Source organism: Bos indicus x Bos taurus, chromosome 9, assembly GCF_003369695.1.
Source record: "Bos indicus x Bos taurus breed Angus x Brahman F1 hybrid chromosome 9, Bos_hybrid_MaternalHap_v2.0, whole genome shotgun sequence".
Lineage (NCBI taxonomy): Eukaryota > Metazoa > Chordata > Mammalia > Artiodactyla > Bovidae > Bos > Bos indicus x Bos taurus.
In genome coordinates this window covers 86,201,968-86,215,779 of record NC_040084.1, presented here as the reverse complement: position 1 = coordinate 86,215,779, position 13,812 = coordinate 86,201,968, and the positions used below count along the sequence as shown (strand labels likewise).

At 44.7% G+C, this 13,812-nt stretch overlaps 1 protein-coding gene across 2 annotated transcripts in view; it reads right to left on the bottom strand.

The window, feature by feature from the left end:
* The window catches only part of UST (uronyl 2-sulfotransferase), a 317,706-nt gene that overhangs the window by 95,432 nt on the left and 208,462 nt on the right, over positions 1-13,812 (bottom strand). For both annotated transcript variants that reach the window (XM_027551796.1, XM_027551795.1), the window contains exon 4: positions 8,389-8,468. In XM_027551796.1, the coding sequence (XP_027407597.1) occupies positions 8,389-8,468 (80 nt within the window). The remainder of the gene's footprint in view (positions 1-8,388; positions 8,469-13,812) is intronic.

Below are 13,812 nucleotides of genomic sequence, written 5' to 3'. Positions count from 1 at the left end.
AGAGTAGTAGGGTTAGGGATTAGAAAGACAAAGCATGCAGATGGTGAATGCAATTCAACCCTCAAACAGCAACGTGCTTTTAAAAACCTCAACTGTACTTCCGTGGTCTTGTAAAGAATGACTATGTTAATTAGCATAAAAGCTGGGTCCTAGGATTCCCTGCAGGGCAGTCCCCCAAAGGGTCCTTTAGGGTCACAAAGAGTCAGACAAACAGAAGTGACTTAGCATGCACGCACGTCCTCTTACTACAGTAGTTTTAAAAGCTTCAAACAGCTTTTGAAAGTGTATATATATATATATTTTAGTTGTGGTAAAATACACAGGCAAAATTTACCTTTCCCACTACTTGTAAGAGTGTATTTCAGTGGCATTAAGTACATTTACACTGTAGAACAACCATCCCCAGAACCCATCACCCACCTCCAGAGCTTTCTCATCAGCCCAAACTGAAATTCTGTGCCCATTAAACAATAAATCCCATCTCCCTGCTTCCTCCTCACCCCTGGCAAGTTCCATTCTACTGAAAGTATATCTTCTTTTTCATCTCTGACCTAAAAGTAGAGGTTAGTCCTTGGGACTTCCCTGGTTGTCCAGTGGTTAAGAATCATCTTCCAATGCAGGGGACGTGGGTTCAATCCCTGCTCAGGGAATTAAGATCCCATGTGCCACAGAGTAACTAGGCCTAAGCTCTGTAACTAGCGAAAGCCCATGTACTGAAGACCCAGCACAGCCAAAAAAAAAAAAGTAGAAGTTATTCCTGGGCTGTTCAGATCAGATCAGATCAGATCAGTCGCTCAGTCATGTCCGACTCTTTGCGACCCCATGAATCACAGCACGCCAGGCCTCCCTGTCCATCACCAACTCCCGGACTTCACTCAGACTCACGTCCATCGAGTCGGTGATGCTATCCAGCCATCTCATCCTCTGTTGTCCCCTTCTCCTCTTGCCCCCAGTCCCTCCCAGCATCAGAGTCTTTTCCAATGAGTCAACTCTTCGCATGAGGTGGCCAAAGTACTGGAGTTTCAACTTCAGCATCATTCCTTCCAAAGAAATCCCAGGGCTGATCTCCTTCAGAACGGATTGGTTGGATCTCCTTGCAGTCCAAGGGACTCTCAAGAGTCTTCTCCAACACCACAGTTCAAAAGCATCAATTCTTCGGCACTCAGCCTTCTTCACAGTCCAACTCTCACATCCATACACGACCACAGGAAAAACCATAGCCTTGACTAGACGAACCTTTGTTGGCAAAGTAATGTCTCTGCTTTTGAATATGCTATCTAGGTTGGTCATAACTTTCCTTCCTTCATCAAAAAATGAAGAGTATCTGAGGCTAGTGGCCCAGGCTTTGATCCCTGTTGGTGAGTGACTAAGGAGACGCTTTGAAGTGAGAGAAAGACCATCGTGGAAAAGGTTGTAGTCGTTTGGGGGGCAGGGTGAGGGGCTGCTGCAGGAGGAGGAGGGGAAGGTGGTTAGTTAAGGCCCTTTTCGGGAACAAGTGGAAGGGTCTCCCTCCAACCTCACAACCTCATTCAGTGGACACTGCGGTCCTTGGCGCCCATGACAGAACCTGCCATCATGCCATGCAAGCAGAGGCTGAGCCACTCAGCGCTCCCTGAGTGTCCAGAGGTAAGAGGGGCGGGAGCTTCTGGCAAGTCGCAGGGGTGGAGACAAGTGGGTGGGGGTGGGGCACCTGAGGTCAGCTTCCTGCTGGGAAAGGAAAGCCGACACCAGAGGCAGGAAGCAAGTAGATGAGGAGGAGGAAGGCCCTTTGAGGGGGGCAGTGAGGTGGGCTCAGGTCAAGTCCTTGATGGGCCGGCCAGATGTGTGGGCTCATGGGGCCCAGAGAGAGACCACTCACTGTGGAGGGAAAAGAGAAAAGGGGGACAGCGCCATTTTCAGAAGATGAGCCCGGCCTTGTCTACACAGGATAACCTCACAGAACACCCTCATTCTGAAAATCGAACTTTCAGGCTATGTTTAAGTGGGTAAAGACAGCACTCAGTAAGTGCTAACATGGGTTCTGTCTGATGCCCTCTTCAAAGCTGGAGGCATCTGTCACCATTACAAAAGATTTGCAGGACACAATTAAAAGGGATGACTTTGCAAATGAGAATGAAAACAGAGTCAACGTTTAGAAATAAAACGTGGAAACCCATTTGAATTATGGAATTAGCAGGATCAGATTTGTTTTGTTAAATGAGGCCATCAGGGAGCAGACCTTGTTCACACTGGTAACCAGGACCTCCCCTTCAAGGGAAGAACGTGTCCACAACTCACATGGTGTCCTCGGATGCACCCTGCCTGCTTCTCTAGCGATTGATTGATTTTTACATGTTTTGCTTTCTCAAGTTAGTGCTGGCGTTGGAGCCACCATCAGAGACAAACGAGGAAAGAGAAATGGATGCAAAGAAGGGTGAGGGGGTCATGGGTGAGAAAGGAAGAGACACAAAACAGGGTTAAGAGAAGTGGTAGTTTGAGGTCAGAAAATCTCACCATTCACTCTGACTATTTTCATAGCATTGCACTCTGACACAAGCCTTCACAGTGTTTTCCCTGCAAGACCCAAGTTGAGGGTCAAGGGAAACTGTAGATTGGAAAAAGAATTACTTCTCCCCACCACACACACACAAAAAATCTTAGAAAACAAACGAAATGTGGGGGGCAGGAGCAGGGAAGATGAATTGTCTGTCATAGTCCTGATGATCTAAGACATACGTGAAGAGATGGTCTTGGGAAGTTGAACTTTTGCAAAAATTCTAATTCTATAGTTGACTTTGACAACCGCGAACAGGCTCATGAAACCAGAGTACACAAATATTAAGTGATGTACTTAAAACATCACAACAAAATAGCATCTTTTAGGCCAAAATAATTTCGATTCAGTTCTCTAGGTAGACCAGGTGAAAAACATTTGTCTGGCCTGAACTTTCAGATGGCTCAAAAACTGCAAGAATGGCGAAAATCTTCAGAATACAAACCAATCTGAGGCTTCTGCTGACATTGTAGTGTTTATCTCCTCTGGCAGGAAGTCTTCCCTGAGGCAACTACAAAAGAACCAGTTTGGTCTGATAGTATTGTTTTCCACAGTTGAATTGATAAAAATGGATATGGTGAAACTGTTCCATCTAGGTGCCAGGAAGCTCAGCAGTAAAGAATCCGCCTGCCAATGCAGGAGACGCCAGAGACTTGAGTTCAATCCCTGAGCTGGGAAGATCCCCTGGGGAAGGAAATGGCAACCCACTCCAGTATTCTGGCCTGGGAAATCCCATGGACAGAGGAGCCTGGTGGGCTACAGTCCAAGGGGTCGCAAAGAGTCGGACACGACAGCGCATGCACCTTTACCTTTATTTTAGGTCTAAAAAAGGGAGGAAAAGATGGAACAGGACAAGATGCCTAGACGATGAATAAATGAAATTTATTGAATTGTCAGAAACTCGAAGGATAGCATTTTACATCACTCGGAGTATCTAAATTCCAAGATAAGAATATCATATTTACTGGAAAAGAAGAAATAGGGGGAGATTCATTTTGGTATAATGCCATACACTTCATGAGTTCAGAACATAAGTGTACAAAAGAAAGTGTTGGGAACAAGGTTAGACTTTCATTCTTACATTCTGCTCCCCCACAAGTGTTCTGCTGCGTGTCAACAACGTAAGGAAGATTAGAAATAAAATATCAAATAAGAATATTAGGTTGCAGCATCAATTCTTCTCTTAATAACCTCTTAAAACAATGTTTCTCTTGAAACAATGCCTGTCAGCAGCGATCAAGGTAGATGCCTTAAGAGCAGCTTAATTTTCTCTATGTCTTATAATTCAAAATATAGGACTCAGTTTTAAAAGCATATGAAAGCCCTCTTAATGAGTCCCAACATAGATGTTTTACTCTGTTAATTGTATAATTGGGGATTTTCCTTACATGCCCACGGTTCACTGTTTATACCCAAGAAATTTTCCTGAAAGAAAACTGTTCCCTTGAAAAAGAAAGGCTGATGATTTAATTGCCATGTTTAGTAACAGTCCTGTAGCGTATTCAAGTTCAATTTGTCCTTCTCTGCGTGTTTATGGAGGTCTTGTAGCTGAGGCCATGGGCCTTGTGCACGTGGGGTGGGAAGAGGTGAGACTGGGCCCACGGTCAGCAGGAGTTTACTCCAGCTGATCAGACTGGTCTCTGTTTTTCCTGCTTACAGCTCATCACTGCCATTCCACTTCTGCTGCGCCCATGCTTGAGACTCCCATTTACAGGGTTCCTTTCCATCTTTCTCTTTGCCCAGTTTTCTCTTATGCTAGTCCCTGGGCTGCCAACGCCCCTCCCCTTCATTGGTCCACAGCTGGCCCATCGGCGGGGGCTCCTGCTCCTCCACTTCCCCTGGGAACACCCGGTGATTCTTTCTCCTAAACTCGTCATACACGCCACTCCTTCCTTAATGGAAGAAGAACTTGCAGTTCCCTGAAGGCAAGGACATTTCTTTTCTTTTCTATATTTTTAATATTTATTTATCTATTTGGTTGTGCTGGGTCTTAGTTGCTGCATGCGAACTCTTGGGGCTTCCCTGGTGGCTCCGTGGTAAAGAATCCGCCTGCCAATGCAGGAGACACAAGTTCAATCCCCGGGTCAGGAAGATTCCCTGGAGAAGGAAATGGCAACCCACTCCAGTATTCTTGCCTGGAGAATTCCATGGACAGAGCAGCCTGGCTAGCTACAATCCATGGGGTCTCAGAGTCAGACATGACCTAGCGACTAAACCACCACCAGGGGAACTCTTAGTTGTAGCATGTGGGATCGTGTTCCCTGACCAGGGATTGAACCCAGGCTCCCTGCATTGGCAGCGAGGAGTCTCAGCCACTGGACCATCAGGGAAGTCCCAAGGACAACATTTCTTGCTCCCTGTAGAAGCCCCCGTCCTAGTGCAGGGTCCTCAATATGTATGTATTTAATTGAACACAATGGGATGGAGGGAGGAGAAATCAGCCAGAGCAGAGCCCTGACCTGAAAGTGTTACATTAGAGACATGGTGAGGCTGCCTCCAGGTGGTGCAGTGGTAAAGAATCCACCTGCCAATGCTGCTGCTGCTACTGCCAAGTCGCTTCAGTCGTGTCCCACTCTGTGCGACCCCATAGATGGCAGCCCACCAGGCTGCCCCGTCCCTGGGATTCTCCAGGCAAGAACACTGGAGTGGGCTGCCATTTCCCTCTCCAATGCATGAAAGTGAAAAGTGAAAGTGAAGTCGCTCAGTAGTATCCGACTCTTAGCAACCCCAGGGACTGCAGCCCACCAGGCTCTTCCGTCCATGGGATTTTCCAGGCAAGAGTGCTGCAGTGGGGTGCCATTGCCAATGCAGGAAGATACAAGAGACGTGGATTCGATCCCTGGGTCAGGAAGATCCCCTGAAGCAGGAAATGGCAGCCCACTCTATTCTTGCCGCAGAGTTGGACACAACTGAGCAACGGAACACGAGGCTGCATCTGGACAGGAGACAAACTGGGGGTTCAGACTGAGACTTCTACAGAAATGTTTTTAAATGTCACTTTGAATACATATGATACCCTTCTCTCCAAGAACTTGAAGGGCTTTCCGTCAGGGGTTTTAAGCATCCCAACAAACCAGGGGTGGGCGGGAACTGTCCCTCCCCTGGAGATGGGAACATGGAGATTTCCCCTTCCCACCAGAGAGACTAAGGTCGACGGGAAGGTCTGACACCCAGAGATCCTGACAGCCAGGCCGACACTTTCCCTGGGATGTAGTGTCCTCTAAAAGGTGTTTATCATTTTTCTCTTTTCTTTCAGAACTCAATCAATCAAAAATAAACTCTTGGGCTTGTATTTGATAGTGGAGGCCAAGATAAAATACGGTCAACCATACTGTGCCCAGTTCTGCTGATCCAATTAAGGTACTGGTGTTGGTGTATTAATTAGAATGCTATAATATCCTGAGTTAACTATGAAAACTATGAAAACTGAGTTAACTATGCAAACTTGCAATTTGTTTTGGTTGTAAAGATTTGCCCTGGAAGCAAGAGGAGTAAATGAATGAGGTTTGACAAATCCATGGTTAATGGGTTATGGGGGGGGATAAACTGAGTGACTGGGATCGACATATGCACACTTGTATACATAAAATAGATAACTAATAAGGACCTAACTTCAACACTTTGGCCAACTCATGCGAAGAGTTGACTCACTGGAAAAGACCCTGATGCTGGGAGGGATTAGGGGCAGGAGGAGAAGGGGACGACAAAGGATGAGATGGCTGGATGGCATCACCAACTCGATGCAGATGAGTTTGGGTGAACTCTGGGAGTTGGTGATGGACAGGGAGGCCTGGTGTGCTGCGATTCATGGGGTCACAAAGAGTCGGACATGACTGAGAGACTGAACTGAACTGAACTGAATAAGGACTTAGAGCACAGGAAATTTTACTCAATACTCTGTCATGGCCTACATGGGAAAAGAATCTAAAAAGAATGGGTATATGTGTAACTGATTCACTTTGCTGTCCAGCAGAAATTAACACAGCCCTGTAAATCAACTATAGTCCAACAAAAATTTTAAAAAGAGGAAGAAAGAATAATGAATGAGGACGTCAGGGGTGACGCAGAGAGAAGGGAGGAAGGAAGTGCATGAGAGAATCAAGGGGTCAGAGGGGCCGTGCTCTGCTGTCTACAAGTCGTAAAACACATGACCCAAAATAGCTACCCAGTCCTCGTTATCTAATTATGTCTAATTATATGTTCTTGGCCCCAGGGAAGTGGGAGACAGGCACATACCCTGGACAGTGCAGTGACAAGCCACTTTAGAAATGTGGTTGGAGACACAGCTCTTGTGGAAGCGGTACACATACTCCCATCCCCCATTCCGGCCACCGAGGATAATCCAGGATAATCCGCAGGTGTCCTCTTCACCTGTTCACCAGCCCAGAGAACTTTGGGTATCAGAGAGGCTGGGGAACTTCAGGGGAGACTTGCTTTCAAAGATAAGGCAGCAACTCCTCTTTGCTGCTTAGTAACTGGCTTTGCTGAATCTGTCTCTTTACACTTCATTTGCACAAGGCTCGCAGCACAGCAGGAAAGTTCTTTGAAGGCTAAACTCTTCTCGCAGCCCTGCAGACTGTTAGGCTTCCTGCGGCAGGGCAGCCAAAGCGCTGCCCAGGGCAAACTCAGGCCTCCCTGGTTGCTGGCCCTCGGGGCCACGAGGTCAGCACAGATAGGATTCTCCTGTGAGCCTGTGAGGTCCTGTTATCCCCATGGGAAAAGCAGTGAGGAAAGGGCTGGTCAGATGGCTGATGGGGAGGCCCAGGGTCTGGGGCTAGTCAGCAGATTGGCCCGGGGACCTAGTGCTCTGTCAACCTCAACTGTGAGCTTAGACAGGCCCGCCCTTAGAGGAGGACTCTAAGAGCTACAGTAAAGTACAGTGACAAGAAATCTGTGCTAAGGGATCCCTGGGGAAGAGAATGCCCAGAACGTGCAGTTAGCAATTTAACAGAGGATCAAAACACATAAATTTGAGGTTTGCATTAGTATCAAAAGGTCCTTGCGGGTGAAGAGGAAAAAAACACAGATTTCTAAAATACCCACCAACATCAAACATGCAAGGTTTAGAGTAATGAAATGGAGTGTTCAAAAGGTAGAGAAAGAGGCTGGGCCTAGCTTTGTGATGGCTCAGCGGGTAAAGAATCTGCCTGCAATGCAGGAGACACAGGAGACATGGGCTCAACCCTAGAGCCAGGAAGATCCCTTGGAGGAGGAAATGGCAACCTAGTATGCTTGCCTGAAAATCCCATGGACAGAGGAGCCTGGCAGGCTACGGTCCATGGGGTCATAAAGAGTCAGGTACGTCTTAGCAACTAAACATACGCACAGCACACACAAAATACACATAATTCCACCTCCAAGTTATTCCCAGAGTCCTGTGTGGGTGCAGGTTGTATAAAAATGTGCAATGAAATATATCTGCTAAAATATCCATCTCTTGTCTATTTTGTTCCAATACAAAATCTTTTTTTTTTTTGAGAACTATAAGGTCAAGTGGCTTCTCATTAAAAAAAATTTTCAAGTTTTCACAAGACTTAAGAGTAGTATTTTTAGATGGGGAACACATGTATACCTGTGGCGGATTCATTTTGATGTTTGGCAAAACTAATACAATTATGTAAAGTTTAAAATAAAATTAGAGGGGAAAAAAAAAAAAAAAAGAAAGAAATGAAGCTTTTAACCAAATATTTCAAATTTTGATCCCTCTACTGAAAAAATAAATGGATTAAAAATGTCTTTTGAAGGGCAATTACACTACCTTGGAAAGGAAGGTAGATTTTAAAGTAATTGTTTGTTAGAAGGAGACTAAGTACCCAAAAGAAATGAAAGAACCATTAAACTGAAAAATATCTTACCTTGAGAAATTGAGGAAATGAACATGTCGGGTGAATAAATAGGGCTGTTCGGCAGTACTTATATTTTTAATCAGTTCCATCTATTAAAAAAAAGTACAAAATTAGCATATATAGGATTTAATTTACCAAGCTATATTAAGCTAAAGGTTATCTCCCCAACTCTTTTTTTCCTCACTTACTACTTCTTGAACCAGGCCAAACAGCTATGCTTTGTGCTTATGAACTTTACATAAGGCTCCTTACTAAATAAAATAAAGAAGCTCTTGCAATGTGCAGTCCTGAATTTAAGTTAGTTAATTGCCATCATGAAATAAAAGTGACAGTTGAAGTAATTTTAACTGGAGAAGTCAGTGTGTTGCTGTCCTGAAATGCAAGTACGAAAATGCCTTTAATCCTCCCCTTTAAAGTCCAATCAAGACAAAGGTTAATGATTAGTTTACATTTCTATAATGATCTTACTGGGAAATACAGAAGCATTTGAAACTAGTTCTGCAGAATTGAAAAGTAGAAATAAAATGAGGCACTATCTCCTTATTTTTCCCTTTGATTATAAAATTTACAAAACAAGTATTTCAGAGGGAACACGTAACACCCCCCCCACCACTTCCCAAAAAATGTTCTCGGGTTTTGGTGGGTGGTCATCTGAATTATTTTTTTGCAGTTATTAGCAAGGCAAAAAGTAGTTTTAATTTGTACAAACTAACATTTACAGTCTTCTGGAACATGTCATGATACAGAAAACGTTTAGTAAAATCTGTTAGAAATTCCAAGCATTCTTATGACTCCCTGACTTCCTGAATTCCACTTTCCTTAGATTTTCTTATTTGCCCCATCAAAGCTGACACTCTGGAATTTTTAAGCAGCACATTGAAAATCGCTACTTTGGACAGACATCAGAAGGGCAGCACTTCATATTTTATGAAATAGCTCAAGTTGAAAACTGGAAACAAAAACGGTCATTCATGTGTTACCTACAGTAGCAACAACAATAAAATGGGAGTCTGGAACTCTAGGTTTGTCTCAAGCGTGACGGAAACCTGGTCTGCCTTGTTCCCTCCTGTCTAGCTCGGAGCTGACACACACGGAAATGCTCCATAAATATTTGTTAAATGAATTAATTCCAACGAGTCCCTGACTTACAGATGGTTACTCTAGGACGTCGTGGCCTAAACTCTTTCATTAGACATCCGTGCTCACAACGACTGTTTGAAGAAATGAAATTGAATTTTAAAAGCAGATGACTTGCAGTTCATAACCCAGGGCTTCTGTTCGTCAGTGGCAGGCATGGGTGAATAATGGTCTGCCTGTCCTCAAGCTTGCATGTAAAAGGAAATTGAATCCTGCCTCTTTATCTTCTGTTTATCCTTTACAACCCCCCTGCATGCTCCAGAGCTTGTTTTTGGTTAATAAAACTTCCAGCTTCCTTCACATTATGAATTTTGATTTTTGATAGATCTACCAGCAGAATTACTGATTTGGGAGCACAGCCGAAAGTAACTGATTGCTGAGGTTGTCTGCTTAGAAGCATAACTGTGTGTATGTTTAAAATAGTGACCATTCAATGCCTTAATCTTTAGATTATTTTTCTTCAGCTATTTCTTTGTACACATAGAGTAATATGAGAAAGCCATCTAGGATTACACAAGACTGGAAAAATGGGTCAGAAGAAAACCTGTTTCCTTCACATATTCAACATTATATTACATTCTCTAAACACATGTCAATGTGTTAAATTTGAGAGAAGAACAGTAGTGGTTAGATTTTGAGAACAGTGTCATAATAGTCATAAAGCCGTCTATTTCACGAGGAAAAATGGATTAGTGATGACAGTGCATAACTCTTTCTAGACATCTCTTTAAATAGAGAATAAAGTTACTAATGCTTGCATTTATCACATTAGTATAGGGTAGTCAGACTGTACATTTCAGCTCTCACGAATTTTGTCCTGCACACGAAATAGGAAAATCCACATAAAGTACCACAATCTTCAGTCCACGGCATTGTGTTCACAGTTTGTGAAGATGGTGTCATCTGGCCATCTTCACAAATGCTGTGCATGCTAAGTCGCTTCAGTCGTGTCTGACTCTTGGCGACGCTATGGACTGTAGCTCGCTAGACTCCTCTGTCCACGGGATTCTCCAGGCAAAAATACTGCAGTGGGTTGCCACGCCTTCCTCCAGGGGATCCTCCCAACCCAGGGATCAAACCCGCGTCTCTTAGATCTCCTGCACTGACCAGCAGCTTCTTTACCACTAGTGCCCCCTGGGAAGCCCTCACAAATGCTAACCTTCCCCATTTCGAGTGACAAGCAGCCGGCTCCTGAGCACCTGCTGGCCATCACCTGAGTTCCCCCTTGGTTTTCCCAACGCTGCCAGCAGCCTACATTTCTCTCACCTGAGTCTTATCTGTGTGAGTGGCAAAGACATTACTTAAAATTATCACAGGAACTAACTCTCCTTTGCCTTGGCTCATGCAGGACCACTGCTAGCCTTTATTTTGATTCCACTGAATTCATTCATTCATTCAGCATTTATATTGGGTGCTTACCAAGCCCTGGAGATCAAAACCTGAATAAAATAAATGGGAAGACATAGAAAGACAAGACAGTGGAATGTGTCCTAATGGTATCCCCAAATCTACCCTGGCCAAAACCACACTCTTGATCCTCGTCCATCTTTACTCCTTTCTGGTTAATGGTTCTCTCTATATCCTCACATTTGATTTGGGTCTTTCCTGGACTCCCATATTCAATCCCTTGCTGAGTCAAGTTAATTTTATCTTTACTATTTCCCTCAATTGACCCTCAAGATCCCACATCCTATAGCCAGTCAAACTAGAGTCCTCCATATTCCTTCCATACACCATGTCCAAGACTGACCATGTCCAAACTCGGGCTCAAGATTCTTCTTCTAGAATGTTCTTCCTCTTCTCTCTGCATGTCCACATTCTAATCACTCTTTGCTGCTGCCGCCAAGTCGCTTCAGTCATGTCCGACTCTGTGCGACCCCATGGACTGCAGGCTACCAGGCTTCTCTGTCCCTGGGATTCTCCAGGCAAGAACACTGGAGTGGGTTGCCATTTCCTTCTCCTTTACAACTAGCTAAAATGCTTGCCTCCTCCAGGTAGCCTTCCTGAAGTTTTTTCATTCAACAATCATTGATTTTCAACTATGTCAGGCTATGTGCCACTCTGGATTGTGGCTTTAAAATAAAAGATTTGGTTCTTGCTCTCAGGAAGCTCAGAGACTTGTGGGAGAAGTGGATAAACAGACAGGTATCATCATGTGATAACGATCATGGGATAGAAAGCATGGAGGTGGGATGCCTGTCCCGACCTGCAGATGGAGAGGTAATGCTTTGGGGTAAGGAGGTGTTTCTCAGTGGTTTCCAAGGATACACAGGAGTCAATAAGAGAAGAAAGGGACTCTCAGCATGGCAGACAGAGTGAACAGCAGATGCAAAACACAAAACACAAAAATGACTTGGCTATTAAAACTGCCAGGCGGGCAGGCACGGGATCAGCAAAGCAGTGGACAAGACTAGAGAGGAAGGTAAGAACTGGGTAACTGAGGGTCTTGCTGGTCTCATGAAGGATTCCGACATTTATCTACAGCCAGAAAGGATTTTTTTTCTTCTCTCAGATCTAAGGTCAGGTGAAAAAGAGAGTAAGGATTAGAAGCAGAAAGTTTAGTGAGGAAGACAGAAATAATCTCAACAGGAAATGATGAGGTCATGGACTCATCACTTCTCAGTGTGGTTCCCATACCAGCTACATCAGTATCACCTGGACACCTGATTATGTTGTTTGGTCTCTAAGTCGTGTCTGACTCCTTTGTGACCCGATGGACTGTAGTCCACCAGGCTCCTCTGTCCGTGTGCTTTCCCAGGCAAGAATACTGGAGTGGGTTGCCATTCCTTCCCCAGAGAATCTTCCTGACCCAGGGATCGAACTCGTGTCTTCTGCATTGGCAAGGAGATTCTTACCACTGAGACTCCAGGGAAGCCCAGGACATGTGTTTAATAAGAACACAAAATCTCAGGCCTCACTCCACACCTATGGAATTAGAAGAAACTCTGGAGGTGGGGCCCATCAATCTGCATTTTAACAAGCATGCCAGGAAACCCTAAGGCTCAACAGGTTCAGAAACAAGGAATGAGGTTCATGGAAGTGAAAACAGATGGAGAGATTTGGGTATATTAAGGAGGGAGACTGTGCTGAGACTTGTAGCCGCTGGCAACATAAGGGAAGGAGAGGGCATGGTCAATGGAGCTTCCTTTTTAGTCCTGGCTGGGGTCTGAACATGTGGTGGTACCCATTCGTGGAGATGGGAAACACTGCAGGAGGAGGGAATCTGCCTCCAGAAGGGAGGGGAAATGGGTTTGGTTTTGAACATCATTGGCTAGAGATATCATTGTCTTCTTTAACTTCCTGAGGCACTCTGAGAATTTTCTAGGACATGCTCCGTTTACGTTACGTTATAGCTGGGTTTGTGTCCTGGCTTTGAACCAGACTGAAAGCTCCTTGAGGGTGGTGGCCAGGTTTTATTTATCCCCCAGAAAGCCAAGCCCAGGTGCCTACATAGAATACATACCCAAAACTGTTTATGCAATAAAGTACCCCCTTTTGGGGGCTTCCTGAGTGGTGTTAGTGGTAAAGAACCCACCTGCCAATGCAGGAGATGCAAGAGAGGTGGGTTCGATCTCTGGGGGCAGGGGGAAGATCCCTCGGAGGAGGGCGTGGCACCTCACTCCAGTAATCTTGCTTAGAGAATCCCATGGACAGAGGAGCCCGGCGGGCTATAGTCCACAGGGTTGCAAAGAGTTGGACACGACAGAAGTGACTTAGCATGCACGCACAGACCTCCTCTAGAAAAACATTTTTGGAGTTAAGAAATATACAGTTCACTGAAGACAGAATTATCACCGAGGCTGTGAATTCAGGTTTTCTGGGACAGATTTGTGCATTCATTACCGTGGTGTCACATGGAGCTAACAGTTGTACTATTTCACCATCTAGGATGTAACAACACAAAACAAACCATCGTTTTCTGAGTGTTTTCCAGGCTATCACTGAATCAAGATGCTCTTTATGTACATACTGGCATTTCATCTTTAAATGACTCCATGAGTTAACTATCATCCAGGGTTTACGGGTTAAGAAACTGAGGCACAGAAAAGCTGCATAGATTGCTTACGATCTCACCACTACAACCAGGTGGAATGAGGATTTAAACAAAAGTCTGCCTGACACCAAAAATCCTGCTGCTTATCACTAAACTGCAATCTCCTCACCATTCCCACTGCTTTTTGATCTATATATAACCTGTTAAAATGGGAGGAAGGGGTCGGTTAGCAAAATAACTCTGGAGACTAAAGAGGGTTTATGAAGATATGAATTTTCTATCTTTTTGTGATGGGTTTAAAA